The following is an 18,730-nucleotide window of genomic DNA, read 5'->3' as shown; positions in this document are numbered from 1 at the left end:
TGTAATTAGTGTCTTTTTTTTTTTTTTTTTTTTTTGAGACAGAGTCTTGCTCTGTCGCCCAGGCTGGAGGGCAGTGGCTCGATCTTGGCTCACTGCAACCTCTGCCTCCTGGGCTCAAGCAATTCTCTTGCCTCAGGCTCCCGATAGCTGGGATTACAGGCACCCATCACCACACCTGGCTAATTTTTGTATTTTTAGTAGAGACGGGGTTTCACCGTGTTGGCCAGGCTAGTCTTGAACTTCTGCCTCAAGTGATCCACCTGCCTCGGCCTCCCAAAGTTCTGAGATTACAGGCATGAGCCACTGCACCCAGCCTCAACTAATTTTTGTATTTTTTAGTAGAGATGAGGTTTCACCATGTTGGCCAGGCTGGTCTTGAACTCCTGACCTCGGGTGATCCACCTGCCTCAGCCTCCCAAAGTTTTGGGATTACAGGTGTAAGCCACCATGCCCGGCCCCAACTAGTTTTTGTATTTTTTAGTAGAGATGAGGTTTCACCATGTTGGCCAGGCTGGTCTTGAACTCCTGACCTTATGTGATCCACCTGCCTCAGCCTCCCAAAATGCTAGGATTACAGGTGTGAGCCACTGCGCCTGGCCTTTTCTTTTTAATAATTATGCTGTCTGAGACTAAGATGTGGAAGGCCACATTATCCACTGAGTGTGAACAGGACATCATCCACCTGAGGCAAGTGACAATATCTTTTGTATATTCTGTCCCATAGTATGGTGCCCAGTGTGCTCAAGGAACTGACATTAATGCTGAAATTATCTTTGTGTGGTATTTGCTTTTAGAGTGTGAGTGCTGAATGCTTGCAATAGAAATGGCAAACAAATTGTACTTACCAGTTAGCAGATAGTTCCTTTAGAACTATGGACTGGAAATCATACCTTCTTCCCTATTTTAGCCCCTTTAAGAGGCCCTGATGTTTTCTGGAAGCTTAGAGACAGCAGGGGAAAGGAAAGATGAATTCTGATCTCTCCTCCCCTCGAACCCTGACCGTGGTATCTGGATGACTGTGGTGTGAAAGTCCCTGGTGTTCTTTGGGAGCAGGCTATAGAGAAAGCTCATGGCACATACTGTCGGGAGATCCAGTTACTATTTTAAAAGGGGAGGGAAGAAAAGCCCTGGGACCCTTAGTCCCTGGATGCTAGCTGCATCTGTCTACAGTGGTCCCAGCAGTCTAGGTCAGCTGCATTTGCCCCGGCTGTTCCTACTCTCCCTGACTCCCCCTTAGAGGTAGGAGAGTGGCAGCAGGAATTTGGAGACAGGCCTGAGTCATCAGGAAGCGGGACTCTGAAGTGTTTGATGTCAGTCAGCTGGCACTGATGCAGAGCCAGCCAGCATCGCTTAAAGGTTTCAATGGAAATGTGTCTGTAACCACCCAGAGTATAGTCCAGGTGTGTGGGCCGACTTGTGGCTCAGGGAAGCTAGTCTCCAAAGAGGGGCTTGGTTGTCAGAACAGAAGACAGTTCTGTATGGGCGTGAAGCCCTCGCTGCTTTTGCTTATCCTATTATTTGCTCAGAATTTTCTCTAATAATAGTAGTGAGAGCTATAAGCTTTATGAGCCCTCATTTTGTGTCAGGCACTGTGCTATATGCTCTATGTCATCTCATTTAATATAGACAGTCATACTAAATAGTTACTATCAAGTCCCCTTATAGATGAAGGGGTTGAAACTTGTAGAGGTTAAGCATCTGGCCCAAAGTCACACAGCTAGTAGGGGAGACTTGGCTCAAAATCCAGAGCCTGCATTCTTCCTATTACACTGGAGTGGGTTGGAAGGGAATGGAGCTTCTTGTAACCTTGGTTGTTATCAGACATGGGCTGATCACTCCCGGTACCTTAGGCAGGGTCAAGGATCAGGTATAAGGAGTAGGTCCCCCTGTCTGTATCTTGCTAGGAGCTTACAGTCTAGGACCTACTGGAAAGTACAGACTAGGACCTGAGTATTCCTCTGATTCATCTGGTCAACTGCTGGTATGCTTAGGCAAGCCCCATTCACCAAAGAAGACTCCGTCTTTGTCTGCCATGTAGAAATACTTCTGTCTTGTGTATTTTCTGCATGGAGAGGTGAGGTGTCAAGTTCTTGCCAGACAGTTGGGTGTGTGTATATACATGGTGTGTGTGGTTGTGGTTTGTGTGTGTGTATATGTTTGTGTGTGCCTGGCGCTGGGCTCCATGAAGGGGAGCAGGGATGCTTTTGCTTCGTGTATAGCTAGGAAGCTTGAGTGATAGGAGTTTAAGGGATCAAGTCACAAAGGAAGCCTGGCTGCAATCTGAGTCAAGGGATTTCTTCTTCCTGAATGCCTGTGCCTATGCCTTGGCTGGTCTGTGCCAAGGGCATTTAGTAATCAAGGTGCCTGTGTGTGGTATGTGTGTGTGTGCGCGTGTTTGTGGTGTGTGTTTGTGTGTGGTGCAGAAACTAGAACATGGTAGAGGTGGGTCTTTCCACAAGAGGGCCCCAGTAGGCTCATTTAAAAATTTCTGTCCTTTCTACATATGGCTAGCCAGTTTTCCCAGCACCCATTCAGAGGTGGGAATTGAACAATGAGAACACATGGACACAGGAAGGGGAACATCACATACCGGGGACTGTTGTGGGGTGGGAGGAGGGGGGAGGGATAGCATTAGGAGATATACCTAATGCTAAATGACGAGTTAATGGGTGCAGCACACCAACATGGCACATGCATACATATGTAACAAACCTGCACGTTGTGCACATGTACCCTAAAACTTAAAGTATAATAATAATAAAATTAAAAAAAAATTTCTGTCCTGACACAAAATGTGCCTTTTTATTTATACTGTTGCAGAACAAATAAAATGATGAGTCCAGTTTCTGTGGCTGATTTCACAGACCCCTTGAGAGACAGCACGGCTATGGAAAGAGCATGGCTTTTGGGGCCAAACTGGCTTTGAATTCTGACTCTTCTGCTCTGTGGCTGCATGAACTCTGGCACGTTACTTAACCTCTCTGAATTTTGGTCCCCTCATGGGTAAAATGAGCAGCATATTGGAACCACCTCAGAGGGTTGTCGTGAAGAGTAAATGAACTTAATACTTTGCTTGCAACATGGAAAGTTCTCTATAAATGTTGACTATAATTATTATTTGACAGAATTAATTTTCCTCTGGGATGCCCAGATAGTATATTTGAATGCTGGGGGAAGGGGTGGCACTGGGGTATTTCTCTGTCTCCGCCATGGTGGAGTTATTATTACAGTTCCACAAAGTGGAAGGACTAAAGCCTCTGGGCAGTCTGAGGCATGGCTGAGAGCCCAGAGAAGGTAGAATTGTGTCTGATGGGAGTTTCTTCTTAGAAATTTTACCTCCCTGCCCCCTCCTTCTGCTGGAGTGACTGATGCCCATCACTGTCCTGAGGTCATGTGTGTTGTGGGGTAGCTCTTCATCAATCATAGGAACTTATGTATGGTATTGAAGAATCCCTCTGTTGCACCCATGGAGGAATTTTTTTTTCTCTTTTCTCATTAAGACTTTAGTGAAATGTTGAAAAATCACATTTAGAAATGTGGCCTCAAATCTTCAAAATGTAGTGGACCCATTGAGCCTTTTGGAGTGGCCTACCCTTGTGCCTCTATGTCTTCATCTGTGGACACTCTTTTGAAGGGCCCTCTGACTGCCTCATTGCCAAATCCAGTGACTGATCTCCTGACATTGTTGCCTACAACTGGATTTTCTCATGATTCTCCACTCTCTTGACCTGTGTAGGTCTGCACTAATCGTGTGGCTGCTCCTCTGGTTTCCTTGCTTGCTCCCTTTTCCTAACGTGCAGCCATGAGTTGAAGACTATGCTTGGTCCACTGTCCTTTTCTCTCTAAGGTTTCTCCCTAGAAAGATAGTCACTCTGCTTCTGTTGCTTTGATGATCACCTCTGTGTTGATAGCACTGAAACTCTTCCCCTGCCTTAGCCCTGTCTACCTCTTCGTCTTCAACAGGTATGAGGTTGCCACAGCCTTCCTGGATCCATTGATAAGTTCCACACCTAATGGCATTGAATTCCAATTGTTCTCTGTGTAGGTATTGAGTGCCTGCCATGTCTTCTGGGTCTTTAGCAGTCCAAATAAAGATTGAGCCTTAAGCTCACTTCTAGCATTCAGATTCTTTGCAAGCTGTGGCCAAGTCAGACAGATCTGGAGAGGGCCAGGCTAGGCTTTTTATTCAGTCACTCTGCTTGTCATGTGATTTCTTTTTTTTCTAATTTTGAGACAGAGCCTCACTCTGTCACCCAGGCTAGAGTGCAGAGGCATGATCTCGGCTCACTGCAACCTCTGCTTCCTAGGTTCAAGAGATTCTCCTGTCTCAGCCTCCCGAGTAGCTGGGATTACAGGCGTGCACCATGACACCCGGCTAATTTTTTTGTATTTTTAGTAGAGATGGGGTTTTGCCATGTTGGCCAGGCTGGTCTCGAGCTCCTGACCTCAAGTGATCTGCCTGCCTTGGCCTCCCAAAGTACTGGGATTACAGGTGTGAGCCACCATGCCCGATCGTGTCATGTGATTTCTTTTCATTGGATGCACTAACTTTTGTCTCTGTGATTGCAGTTTTTTTTTTTTTTTTTTTTTTTTTTGCTAGTTTGTTTAGCTCCCTTCTTGAAGATCTGTATTCTTCTCTACTGGAGTGGGAATGGAGTAGGTCATGTTCCACCTCTGGGAGTACAGAGAAAGGGCTAGGAATGCTCCTCACTGCCCTTTCCATTTCATCCCATCCCATGTTGCCTTCCTTCCAGGTGCCTATTCCCAGCTGGGCCTGTGGAGCCCTTCTTGGCTCCCTGTGCCCTCTGGCAGGGCTAACATCTGTACTGCCACTGTTCTCCCTTGCAGGCTGCACAGTGGATTTTGTAGCTCTCTGTAACTCTTTGTAGCTCTCTGGTTAGGCAGAGGCTTGGATCCATTGTGAACCCTCTACCCTCCAACAGCCTCCTCTAATAACCTTTTTTCTTGGGTGCCTTGGGTTTGTTGAGAGCAGTCCCTCTTTGCTTGGCCCTAGGCATGACTTCAAAACATAGGGGAGATATTATCCCCATTGTACAAATGGCCACTGGCTCAGGGATGTTCCAGTCCAGCCACCTTGCCAGCTGGGGGCTGGACTAGTTAGAAGCCACATTTGTTTTGCTGTTCAAAGACTTTCCATTTAATTGCTGTCTGCCTCTTGACTTTCTGTTTAGTATTGTCTCAGGTGGGAAAAGCTTGTTTGCCTGACTACTACAAACTTGTTTTTCTTGTCCTTCAAATTATTCTTTAAAATTCCATTTCTTTTCTTAAGCCTTTGCACGTTGTTCTCCCTTGTCAGGGGCGTCCTTTCAGTGTCCTCTTTGCGTTGTTTCTTCAGCTTCATATTTGTCTGCTTAAATTAGGTAGTGCACTTCTGTTTGTGTAGAGGTGAGTGACTGTATGTGTGCATATGAGTTTGTGCAGCCCATAAATAGTAATGAATGTGTGTCTGTGGAAGAGCTCATCCTCTAACCTTCAGTTTGTAAAGCAGGTGATTGTCTTACAGCTGTTCCTGCAGCTGGCAGTTCTGCATGTTGGTGGCTTGGCTCTCTGGATGCCAATATGCTAGGAAAAGCACTGAGTGGGCTGGGTCTGCCTTGGGGCTCAGCAGAAAACTGCCTCAGGTTTCTCCATTTTCAGCCAGGAGGGTCATTCTTTAACATTTATTTCCTTTACCTCCTGGGAGTAGCTACCCAACAAAAGGCTTTGGTCCTCATTTGAGGCATGGGTCAGCTGGACAGTGTGTGGATCTAACAGGGAGCAGGAGCTTTGGAGAGCAGTTGCCTGGCCTGGCTCTGATGGGCTGCGGGTCCAGGGCAGCAGTCATCATTTCCATTCCAATGATGGAGTGGGCCGGGCACCGAGGCTCAGGACTGTAATCCCAACACTTTGGGAGGCTGACATGGGTGGATCAGTTGAGCCCAGGAGTTCGAGACCAGCCTGGGCAACATGGTGAAACCCCATCTCTACAAAAATAATAAATTTTAAAAAGCCAGGTATGGTGGCACACCATATCTGCTACTCGGTAGTAGTCCCAGCTACTCAGGAGGCTGAGATGGGAGGATTTCTTGAGCTTGGGAAGCAGAGGTTGCAGTGAGCTGAGATTGTGTCATTGCACTCCAGCCTGGGTGACAGAGTGAGGCCCTGTCTCAGAAAACAAACAAAACAACTAATAAAAAAATGGAGTGATGATTAGATGCTAGGTGCTGTACCAAGTACTTCCTATTCATTGCTTTATTTAATCCTCGCTACCAACCTTTGAAGTAGAAATTCTTAATGTACCTATTTTATAGGTGAAGAAACTGAGGCCTAGTGAAGTTGTGTCCAAGATCACATAGCTAGGAAGTGGCAGAGCCAAGAATTGGCCTTAGGTCTGTCTGACTTCAAGTCCATGTGTTATACTACCCAGTGTTTTTCTTTCTTTTGTCTCTTTGCTTCAGTTTCTTCCTTATAAAATGGAAGTAGGAATTCTTGCCCTTTCACTTTTCCCAGGAGATTCGGGAAAACAAATACATGAACATACAGTGTAGGTTAATAACATGAGCATTTTATAAGATGGAATTCCAAGGGCTCCATGGCAGGCTACTGAGTTGGCTTTGCTTGTCCAGGACACTTAGAACCTTTTCCAGTTCTTTCTGTGCTCTGGTCCTGAAACTCAGCTACTGCCCACGGGTCCTGCCAGGTGTGTCAGAAGCTGCCAGAGACCCAGCAATACTGCTCCCTCTCCCTTTATTGGCTTCTTGCCATCCTCATCCCATTCTTTTGTTTTCCATTCTGGAGAAAAGACATTAAGAAGAGACGTCTTGTTTACACAGGGCCCAATCCCCACCCCCAGTCTTGTCTGAATTGTGTGGAAGACATGAGGCACTGAGAGAGGTGGGGGCTGAGTGGCCTCCTCCCACCTGCTCCCCAGACATCTGCTCTGGGCTGCAGTAAGCTGGCAATACAGATTGGTGAGTGCATCCAACCTCTATTTAAGCAGAGGTACAGCCTACAAGTGGACACTTTTGATAGAAAAATGGGCATCTCAAGTACCTTATTATCTCTTCTGTCCCAAAGCCCAAGGATACTTAAGGAAAGAGTTACCGGTGAGACACTGAAATAGTTTCCCCTTTCCTGGACAGAGTGATGGTATTTTATGTCAGAAGAGGGCCATAAATGTAAAGATGTAGGTCTGTCCTCCATTGAAAGCCAAGGATGATGAGAAGGATTTTTTTTTTTTTGCAGGGTATGCAGGGGCCATTGATCAGGCGAACCCAGAGTTTATGGGTGGCAAGTGGTTTGGGAATGGCACTATCATCAGGCCAGGTGTGCCAAACTGTGCCTCAATGGGATGCCATGACTTTGGCTTTACTTATGCCAGGGACCGCAGCTGGCTTTTGCCACTGCTGCTGCCTCTGCCCTGCTTGTGATGGTGGGCCATCCTGGCAAAGCATAGCTGTGTGCCACTTCCCTTTCCCCCTTTCCCTTCTCCCTCAGCTTTAGCATAAAGCCCAGGGCAAACTATGCCTGCCACTTCTTGAGTAAGGACCAAGACCAGGTGACGTGGCTGCAGGCCAGGCCTTAAAAGGACGGAGAACACTGTTTTCCGTGCCTGCATGCTGCAGTTTGTACTTGCTCTTGCTCTCTGAATGCCTCTGTGAAGCCTGAGAAACTATCTCACACCTTTCTCCCAGCCTCACCTAGGTCTCTCCTCAGTCCTCTCAATCTCCCCATCCCTCTCCCACTGCCCACCTCAGCTCCATGTTCTTGTCCTCTCTTTCTCTCTCTCATGCTCTCTCCCTGTTTTGTGGAAAAATATATAGAGGCAATAACTGGGTCAGCTGTGCAGTCCATGTGGAATTATTGAGGGAAGATGAAGGATCCACTTGTGAATCCACCTCTCATCCTTAGTATTGGCAGAAAATGTTTCTGACAGTGTTAGCGTGTGTGCAGGAGACAGAGACGGCTGGGAGCCCTGTGGGAGCTGCCATTTCTCTCACCCTCCACTCCTCTTCCCACTCCAAGGAGTGGGGGAAGCTGCTGTGTGTGCATCAGCTGCCCCTGACCTCTTCTTCCTCATTCCCTTCTGGGCCTCCCCCTTCTGCTCATTTGTCTTCTTTGCCCTTGACTATTTCCTTCTCATTTAGCTCTTCTTCCTCTTCTTTTTCCCCAGCACCAGTTTCGTTGTTGATCCCTAGCTGTAAGAAGGAAGCTCATAACTGTGTGTCTGTATGTGTGTGTCTGTGTGTGTGTGTGTGTGTCTGTGTGTGTATACACATGAGTATCTCATGGAAGGGGAGGGATATCTGTGGCTTTGGGTTAATCTTTGTTTTGTTATATGTTGTCCTGATAATGCTGTGAGTCCCCCACTTCTATTCTTTATTCTTTTTCTCCCCACAGCCAAGGCTGCAGCGTTAACAAAAGTATAGAGCAGTATAGGCAGCTCTAGGGTTGTGCCCTCTCAGGAACCATCTCCCTAGGCCTCCCTAGCCTTCTCCCTCCTGTTGTGGTGACCCCTGGCCCTTGTTCATCCTCACCCAGCCTGGCCCGTCTCCTGCTCACACCCAGGGATGGCCAGTCACCTATCCAGAGCCTGGTGTGGTGCTGTGAACTCAATCCCTGTCTTTCAGTGTGATGGGTGCCCCAGGGAGCCAGGTTGCTGGGGGAAGCTCTCGTGGCACTCAGCCGTTCCATTTTGTCGGCAAAAAAAGAGGGGGGGAACTGGCAGAAAGCTAAGGCTTTTGCTGCTGGGTGAGTGTAGCAGCTATTTTTAGTACCCGAGCCTTTGCTTTTCCATTTGGCTGTGCTTTTTTAGCACAGTGGCGGTCCAGCAGGGCTGTTTTCCTTCATGGCTGCAGATGTCCTTAGGGAAAGTTTCTTTCGACCCCTGAGAAGATGTGGGCAGGGCAGAGGGGTAATGACTTCTGAGAGTGGGTTCAGGCATGCTTTGGGTCCCACTGCAATCATGCCACAGGTCCAATTTCTTAAGGTGAAGCAGGGAGGAATGTGGCAGGAGTGGGATAGAGAAAAGGTAAAGACCGCATTCTTCAGAGGTGCTGCCCTGTAATTAACTCACTTAAGCCTCAATTGAGTAAACTGCCTAATGAGGTATACTGGGGCTGAGGGATAAATATTAAAACCTCTTATAAGGGTCTGGGCTAATACTGACACATCTTGAATTTTCATGAGGTTTTCTGGTTTGTTTTGCTTGTTTTATTTTGTTTTTCTTTCGGCCTTTCTTTCCTAGATCATTTGCTAATTTGGATTAAGTTTTCTTGACGTCTATCCTAGTTTACTAGAATATTTTCACTATTCCAAATAGAAACTCTTTACCTATTAAGGAGTAACTCTCCATTTCCCCTTTTCCTTAACCCGGTAACTGCTTTTCTACTTTCTATCTAAATGAATTTGTCTGTTCTAAGTATTTCATATAATTAGAATCATACAATATCTGAGCTTTTGTGTCTGACTTATTTCACTTGGGATAATGTTTTCAAGCTTCCATGTTGCAGCATGTCAGAATTTCATTCCTTTTATGGGTGAATAATATTCCATTGTATGTATACACCACATTTTGAAAATCCATCTTTTGATGGCACTTGGATTGTTTCCACCTTTTGGGTATTGTGAATAATGCTGCAATGAACATTGATGTACATATATCTGTTTGAGTCCCTGTTTTCAATTCTTTGGGGGATATGCCTAGGAGTGGAATTGCCGGGACATATGTTAATTCTATATTTAGCTTTCTGAGGAGCCACCAAGCTATTCCCAAGTGGCTGCACTGTTTTATATCTACACCAGCAATGTACGAGGGTTCCAGTTAATGCACATCTTCACCAACACTTGTTATTTTACTTAAAAAAAAAAAATTACAGCCATCATTGTGGGTGGGAAGTGGTGTATCATTGTGGTTTTGATTTGCATTTCCCTCATGGTTAATGATGTTGAGAACCTTTTCGTGTCCCTATTGGCCATTTGTATATCTTCTTTGGAGAAATGTTTATTCAAGTCCTTTGCCCATTTTAATTTTTTTTATTTTTTTTAGTGACAGAATCTCACTCTATTGCCCAGGCCAGAGCACAGTGGCATTATCATAGCTCACTGAGGTCTCAAACTCCTGGGCCCAAGAGATCTTCTCACCCGAGCCTCCTAAGTAGCTGGGACTATAGGTGCACACCACCACACCTGGCTAATTTAAAAAATTTTTAATTTGTTTTTTTAGAGAAGAGGTATAGCTATGTTGCTCAGGCTGTTCTTGAACTCCTGCCTTTGCCCATGTTTAAATTGGGATACTTGTCTTTTTATTGTTGAGATTTAGGAATTCTCAACACATTCTGGACAATATACCCGTAACAGAGATGTGATTTACAAATATTTTCTCCCATTCTGTCTTTTCACTATTTGATAATATCCTTTGAGACCCAAAAGCTTTTTAATTTTGATGAAGTCCAATATATCTATTTTTCTTTTGTTGCCTATGCTTTTGGTGTCGTATTTAAGAAACCAGTGCCAAATCCAAGGTTGTTAAGATTACATCTATGTTTCCTTCTAAGTTTTATGCTTTTAGCTCTTAAATGTAGGTCTTTGATTCATTTCTAGTTAGTTTTTATAAATGATATAAGGTAAGGGTCCAACTGTACTCTTATTATTATTTTTGAGACGGAGTCTCACTCTGTTGCCCAGGCTGGAATGCAGTGGCGTGATCTCGGCTCACTGCAAGCTCTGCCTCCCGGGTGCACGCCATACTCCGGCTTCAGTCTCCTGAGTAGCTGGGACTACAGGCACCCGCCACCATGCTCGGCTAATTTTTTGTATTTTTAGTAGAGATGGGGTTTCACTGTGTTAGCCAGGATGATCTTGATCTCCTGACCTTGTGATCTGCGCGCCTTGGCTGGGATTACAGGCGTGAGCCACCACACCTGGCCCCAACTTCACTCTTACACATGTGGATATCCAGTTGTCCCAGTACCATTTGTTAAAGAGACTGTCCTTTCTCATTGACTGGTCTTGGCACCATTGTCAAAAATTGGCCATATATGAGATTATTTCTGGACTCTCAATTTTATTCCATTGGTCTGTCTGTCCATCCTTATGCCAGTATCACCCTTTGATTACTGTAGCTTTGTAGTAAGTTTTGAAATCAGGAAGAGTGAGTCCTCTAACTTTCTTCTTTTACTTTCTTAGATGGGTACTCACTCTGTCGCCCAGGTTGTAGTGCAGTGGTGCAATCTCAGCTCACCGCAACCTTTGCCTCCCAGGCTCACGCGATCCTCCCACCTCAGCCTCCTAGGTAGCTGGGACTACAGGCATGTGCCACCACACCCAGCAAATTTTTGTATTTTTGGTAGAGATGGGGTTTTGCCATGTTGCCCAGGCTGGTCTTGAACTCCTGAGCTCAGGCACTCCACCCATTGGCCTTGCAAAGTGCTGGAACTATAGGTGTGAGCCACCAGACCTGACCCTTTCTTCATTTTTAAGATTGTTTTGGCTATTCTGGGTCCCCCGAAATGTCATATGAGTTTTAGGGATGAGTTTCTCCATTGGGATTTTAACAGAGATTGCTCTGAATCTGTATGTTGCTTTGGGTAGTACTGTTGTTAACAGTATGAAGTCTCTAATTCATGAACATGGGATGTCCTTCCATCCTTATATTCTTTTAATTTTTTTTTTTTTTTTTTTGGAGGGGTGGGGTCTCACTCCGTCACCCAGGCTGGAGTGTAGTAGTGCAGTCATGGGTCACTACAGCCTCATCCTCTGGGGCTAAAGTGGTCTTCCTGCCTCAGCCTCCCACATAGTTGGGACTACAGGCTCACACCACCATGCCTAGCTAATTTTTTTGTTTTTTAAATTTTTTGTGGAGACAGGGTCTCACTGTGTTGTTCAGGCTGGTCCTGAACTTCTGGCCTCAAGTGATCCTCCCACCTTTGCCTGTCCTTTTAATAGCTACTGGGGCTTGTACTTTTATTTGTTTGACTGTTTGAAAGCTGATGTGAGAGGTTTTGTGACTTGGGAGTATCGAACTTTGCTGTCTTAGAGGATATTGATGCCATCTGTCTTCAGGTAGGATAATGGGTGTGTTTTAGAAGTGGGTGGTTATAAAGGCTTATGTGGATTTGTGCCCATGTTTGTTCACATGCAGATCAGTTGGTTAGTTTCCCTCTCTCCTTATAGTCAAGACCACCCGCCACAACCTGATAACAAGTTCTAATGAAGAAGGAAGGGACTAGGGCTGTAATAGCTTATGCAGGAGTCCTGATCGACTGTATGGTTCTAGCCAGGGCATATCTCTTGTTGGATGGCTGGACCCACCATGGTAGATGGAGGCTTCAGAATTATCTAGAAGTGGTAGAAGACTCGTTATACCTCTATGCAGGAAATGTCTGACATGTGAGCAAGTGACGACATGGGAATCACAGTGTGGGGGAACCAAGCATTAGCTTTTCATTGACCTTCTGTTGTCTATGCTTGCACCTGCAGGTCCCTGACTACGGCTCCCCAGAGCCTGCCTTCATCTAGGATGGCTCCTCTGGGCATGCTGCTTGGGCTGCTGATGGCCAGCTGCTTCACCTTCTGCCTCAGTCATCAGAACCTGGTAAATATCTTTATTGCAAATGGGAAGGATCCTTGATGAGGTCTTGAGAAGGCCTCCCTGTCACCAGGGCTGTTGTGGGAGTAGGGTGGGCTTCTATGTTTCTTTCTTATGTGAGTGTGGCTGGCAGTGGATCATGGAGTAGGTAGACTTCTTCCTCCCCATCCCTGTGTCTTCTGGCCTCTGTTTAAAGCTTATGACACAGTTTCCCTTTGGGGAAAATATGATGATGATGATAAATTCATAATTATAATCTTCCATGTACCAAACCTTGTAGTGAGTGCTTTATATGTATTCTCATTTAATCCTCCCAACAACACTATGAAGTAGGCAGCTACAGTTTTTATTCTCCTTTTGAGGAGAAGACTAAGACTCAGAGACATTAAGTAACTTGGCCAAAATCACACAGCCAGTTTGTGAGAGCTGTGAATGTCAGGATTCTTCCCAAAAGCTGAGTGCCTGTGGGGTGGGCATCAGTTCCAAGTAAGACTCTTTTTCTTCCTCTACTCCTCTCTCCCTTGTACTTTCTCAGTTCATCTCCATCTCTGTATCCTCCTTCCTTTTGTCTGTAGCTCCCTGTTCTTTCTGGGCCACACTTCATTAACCTAGAGCTTACTGCTCAGGGCTTCTGCCATTGCCACTGACAGGAGGAGAATGCCCAGAAAGGCCCTGAGCTTGGCCTGGCTGCAGCACACTACGGTTCCTGGCCCTGTTTACTTGACTTGTCCCAGCAACAGCCTGCCCTTGACCAGCTCCTAATGCCCTCCCTCTTCTCTCCCTTGATAAGCTCCCACTGTCAGTTATTTGACAGTTTCACCCTCTCCTGGCCACCTTCCCCAACCCCCAGGGCTCCCACTAAATGTTGGATAAAGCGCTGGAAGCTCTGGAGCGGGAGGTCCTTGAAGTGCAAATGACAATTGTGATGAATTTAATAACAATCCAGCTTAGCTGTGGTTCACCTCTGGCTCATGGTAAGCTTCCACCTTCTCTCTGAAATCATTTGTTTCCTCTCTGCCTTTCCCCCCACTTTGTGGAGCAGGAGAAAACATACAGTTAGGAGTCACGAGTCCTTTTGAGTTTTTAATGCCCTCTGAGATCCTGATGGTGCTGTTTATTTGCCTCTTCTTCAAGGACAGTAAGAATGGGATCCCAGGGGCCCCTGAGAATGGGACTGGCTACAGCATGAGGTTGGGGCTGTCTCTGGCATGGGTTGGTGGTGGAATGGCCCAGAAAAGAACCTTGAGGGACCAGGGCTGTGTCCCCTCCCCAACTTGTACCTCATGAGGATGCCATGCTCCCCATCGTGAGCTTTAGCAGATGCACAATTAACAAAGGCATGCTGATGAATTTACTTAAGGACCGAGTTAGGAAGTCCCTTTTGGATAATAGTCCAACCAAATAGATGAGCTTTCAGAGCATAATTATTCTGGCCCATTTATATTAGCTCTATTGAGTCTAGTCTCAGAAAAATGTTAATACTGACTTTCATCAACAGAAGCTGCTTTTATCCTTATGTCTGTTCCTAAGCTGTATCCATTTGTCATAATCTTTCATCATGTGCTAAGCACAAGTAGGAGTTGAAGCATCTTTTCTCTCATACCATAAAAATTGCTGCCCTGATGTCATTTAAAATCTAAATTATGCAGCCAGCCACCTTCACAACAGTGAAAATGGGGTGGAGGTGGTTATGATCCTTTCTTCAGAGCCTGGAGTCCAGGTAAGTGCTCCTGATGACCTAGAATTGTCCTCCCCAAAGGCATTGGGGCAGGTTAATGCCCACCCAGGAAAGGCCGGCTGTGTGTATCACAGTATGATCTGGAGCCAGCTTTCCTTCCTGGCTCTTGCTGTGGTACTTCCCCGGGATGCCACATCTCAGGAGGCATGTAGATGCTGAAGGGCTGTGGTTGTGTGTTACTGGTCTTGAAAAAGGTGGTAAACAATGAGGCGGGTACAGTAGTGGAGCCTTGTGGAAGGAGCACAGGCCCTTCGTAAGATCCCTTTTGCCTCCCACTTTGGCAATTTGACCCTTTCTGAGCTTTGTTTCCTAATCTGTAAAACAGGGTTGGTACCTCCCTCTTAAGGTTTTAGTGTAGATTAAATATGATTATATATAAAGCACCTGGCATTGAAACTGGCACAATATGGCCAATAAATGGTTAATGAATGTCAGCTGTTGTTTTTTTAGTATGGGGATGCTGCTTCTATGGTTTAATTTGGGCTGTGTCAAGCAGGCTTCTGTCCCAAAACGTTGCCCTGGCAGTCTGTCTCTGTTACAGTGTCTGTCAACCCACCATTAGAGATTCATTCATTCTCTTGGATCTTGAAGGCTTTGGTTTTTAAGAATCTCTTATTCGGATACAAGCGCAAGGAAGTGTGACATGGTAAGCTGTTGTCAGCTAACACCTTAGCTAGGATTTCTTGCCAGTCACTTGAGAGGAAATTGGTATTTGGAATGATGGTGATAGGGAGAAGAGAGCACTGATGATCCAGCATGGAAGGCAGCCCTGAGAAGCCAGCTGGGAAGGCACCAGAGCACGGGGTTTACTTCACAGCTGACCAAGGGCTGGCCTGCCTCTCTCTGTCTCCTGTTCAGGACACTGCCTAGGCAGAGTGAGGCTAGTTGTGCTTGTTCTTTCACTGGGACTGTGGTTTCTTACCTGGCCCATGGAAGTCTTTGCCGAGGAAGGGCATGTGCTGGTAGATATGCTAAGGTGATCTCAGTATCCCAGCGTCATTCCCTCAGCTCTCAGGGCACAACTTATTAGGACATCTGACCAAGAAAGAATCATAGCAGTGAGTCAAAACTTGTGTATGGGCTTTGGAGCCAGGCAGGTCTGGACTTCAATCTCTGCTCTGCTTTTCTGAGCAGTATGATTTTGAAAAGCCCCATATCTGTCCTCCTATGGGACTAATGTGATTTGCTTCACAGATGACACTTGAATGAATTGAGGAATGGAAGGCATCTTGCCCCGGTGCCTGACATATGATCAGGGCTTGATAAATGGTAGCTGCTTTTATCATTACAACCTCATCCTCTTGATGCTGCTTTTTCTCAAAACCTTTTCTGGAACTCTGCTTTTGAACTCACTGTCCAGCCTGTGGTTTGTTCATATCATCGAACCTCTCTCAATGCTTCTGAGCCCTTGGCCTTTGAGGATAGCTAGGTGTGTTTTGGGCAAAGCATCTAAAGACTTTTATAGCCAGGGCTCGTAAACAGGGTAAGCATAGATAGGGGAGAACCAATTTTGTGTCAATCTCCACTAAAAACTGAGGCGTACTTTAAAATATACTTTTAAATGTACAGATTTTGTGTTTGTGTCTTAAAATCTGATTCAAAGATGATACCAAGAGGAGGTGCAAAAAACATTTTGAACAGTGACAGGATTGTTGCAAAAGAGTCTGGCCTCCTTAGGACTTGAAGCATGTAGCTCGGTGGTTCATCAGTCTCATTCTAACCCTCCTTCTTGAATCCACTCTATTAATCTTGTTAATGAAATCTAGAAAAAGAGGCTTTCCGAACCCTTAGTAGTTAAAATGAACATCAGCCTACCTGGATTTTGGAGGATTTCCTGTGCTACCTTCTTATCACCATCTCCCTTACCCCTTTCTGCTTCTCTTGATGAGAATTTTGCTGCTTGCTTACAGCCTGCCAGAAATTACCCGGCTAATAGGTAAACTGAAACAAGGAGTGAGGCTGGGTGTGGTGGCTCATGCCTGTAATTCCAGCACTTTGGGAGGCCGAGGAGGGAGGATTGCTTAAGTCCAGGAGTTCAAGACCAGCCTGGGAAACACAGGGAGACCTTGTCTCTACTAAAAATTAAAAGAAAAAAAAAAAGGTTGCAAATTGATGCTTAGATATTTTGGTTTGGCCTTCTTAGTGTTCTAAAAATAAGAACATTTCACATAAAAATCTGGATTTCTGTTTTCAAGTTGAATGCCTGCGTGACAGTGGTAGACCAGCTGAGTAGCAGCTGCTTCCCTTAGTCAAGGCAAGAGGACTCCAGTTTCTGCAGTCCCACCACTCCCTATTGTTTACACCTGGTTCACTGATTTCCCTGCATCCCTGCCTGGCCCCTGGGGCATTTCATTGACACACCTCCAAGGTAAATTTTATTAACTTTCTCCTCGTCCTGCAGTCTAATGCTTCTGACCAGGGCTGATCCTAGTGTACGTAGGCTCTGGGTACTTAGCAGACAGGGTGGTCTTTGTTCTGGAATGTGAGGCAAGTACCTGCAGCAGACTCAGGTGCTTTGGGCTTTCCTCAGTCTAAGGCACCCAGAAGACACACCTGCCTATGGGAGGGGGCATTCATTCATCTATTTTTTCAGCAGCTTCAAACTAAGCCCTGTGCTAGGCATGGGGGTGATGAAGGAGACTGACATGGTGCCTGCCCTCTGGAAACTCAGCTGTTGGAAGTTCTTGATGTCCACGTCCTCAGAATGGAGGATGCCTCCTGCCAGTCAGTCTTCTCTGTAGTCTCATAAGCACACCTATTCTTCTATTCGTAGTTTTCTTTTGAGCTCAGAATTGTGCAAACTTTAAGTTGAAGGGATAGGAGGGGTTTGAGGCACCAGGCTGCGCAGGTGACCTGCTTGAATGATGCCATATTGTATAGTCACTCCTGGATGTCACAACACAGCCTGGAATCTATGACTGCCTTCATAAGTAATAACAGTAGCAGCCACCATGTACCCAAAGCCAGTGGTTTACAATGTAGTACCTCATCTAACTATGAGCTAGATGTTGTTATTATTTTCATGTTGAAAATGTGGAAACTGAAGCTTAGGAAGTTAAATAACTTTCCCGAGACACAAGAAACTGGGATTTGAGTTATTCCAGCATCTTAACCACTATGCTGGAGTCAGTGCCTCTCATAACTATGCATATAACATCTCCCAGGTGTGGTTAGATTTGAGAGCTTCTTCTTGCCAAGATATTTTTCCTTATTGGTCCTTAGTAAGGCCTGAAATTCTGCCATCTAAATTTCATGCCTTTATTTCTTGTTAAAATGTAAAAATTCTTGGAGGGGCTCTACATTGTCATCACCAGCACCTTAACATTTTAACCTTTCCTCGACAACTAAAGATCAGACATTGAGGGACCTAGGCAGGAGGGAGTCCTTATCTGGAGCAAGGCACTTTTTTTTTTTTTTTTTTTGTTTGAGACAGGGTCTTGCTCTGTCACACAGGCTGAAGTGTGGTGGTGCCATCTCAGGTCACTGCAGCCTCTGCCTCCTGGGCTCTAACGATCCTCTTGCCTCAGCCGCCCAAGTAGCTGGGACTACAGACATACACCACCACACCTGGCTAATTTTTTTGTATTTTTTGTAGAGGTGGGGTTTTGCGGTGTTGCCCAGGCTGGTCTTGAACTCTTGGGTTCAAGCAATCCACCTGCCTTGGCCTCTCAAAGTGCTGGGATTATAGGTGTGAGCCACCACGCCCGGCTGAGAATGAGGTGTTAGTTGAAAGTTAAATAACTTTACAGATGTATGCATATAACATCTCCCAGTTGTGGTTAGAATTGTTGGGAGACCAAAATGAGATCTATGTAAAGTACCCAGCACGGGTCTGGGCTCATAGGAAGATTCCAAGAAATATACTTTTTATTACTAGGGGAGGGATTGGGAAGCAGAGAAAAAGCGATGACAGGGGAGGTGGGCAGGCTGAAATACCTCCCCATGTGCTAATGTGGGTTCCTCCTTGTTTTCCCAAATGTAATTTCCCAGAGCTCCGGAACCCTCTGGTTCGAATTTCCTGAGGCCTTATTACTTTTTTTGCAAGAACAGGTTTAAAAATGGGATAGGAAGGATGAGAGTCCAGGAAACAGCAAAATGAATAATACTTTGTATTTATCTTGCATCACTGTCTCCTGAGCTGAGAATGCTCCAGAGACACCATCTCATTAATCCTCTATGTTCTGCACAGGGTGGAAGGAAACAGGTTTTAGGAAGTGGTTTCCAACCTGAGCATCTTCCTCCCTCAGCCCAGCTGGATTCTCTCCTTCCCACTTGCACGCTTCCTCCATGGTTTGCAATGGCTCATAGGCACACTGGGGAATTGTGCCCTGCTGGGCTGCTTGGGAATCAGTTGGGCCTTAGCTGCCAGCTTTTGTACATCTGTAGTGGCCATTTGAGGCCTT

At 45.8% G+C, this 18,730-nt stretch overlaps 1 protein-coding gene across 3 annotated transcripts in view; it reads left to right on the top strand.

Moving 5' to 3' along the window:
• The window catches only part of SIL1 (SIL1 nucleotide exchange factor), a 316,769-nt gene that overhangs the window by 136,980 nt on the left and 161,059 nt on the right, over positions 1-18,730 (top strand). For all 3 annotated transcript variants that reach the window (XM_055389147.2, XM_019026854.4, XM_055389146.2), the window contains one exon: positions 12,481-12,595. In XM_055389147.2, the coding sequence (XP_055245122.2) occupies positions 12,521-12,595 (75 nt within the window). In that variant the 5' untranslated portion in view covers positions 12,481-12,520. The remainder of the gene's footprint in view (positions 1-12,480; positions 12,596-18,730) is intronic.

Source organism: Gorilla gorilla, chromosome 4 (genome assembly GCF_029281585.2).
Source record: "Gorilla gorilla gorilla isolate KB3781 chromosome 4, NHGRI_mGorGor1-v2.1_pri, whole genome shotgun sequence".
In the NCBI taxonomy this organism is placed as follows: Eukaryota; Metazoa; Chordata; class Mammalia; order Primates; family Hominidae; genus Gorilla; species Gorilla gorilla.
This window is presented reverse-complemented; position numbering and strand designations above follow the sequence as displayed.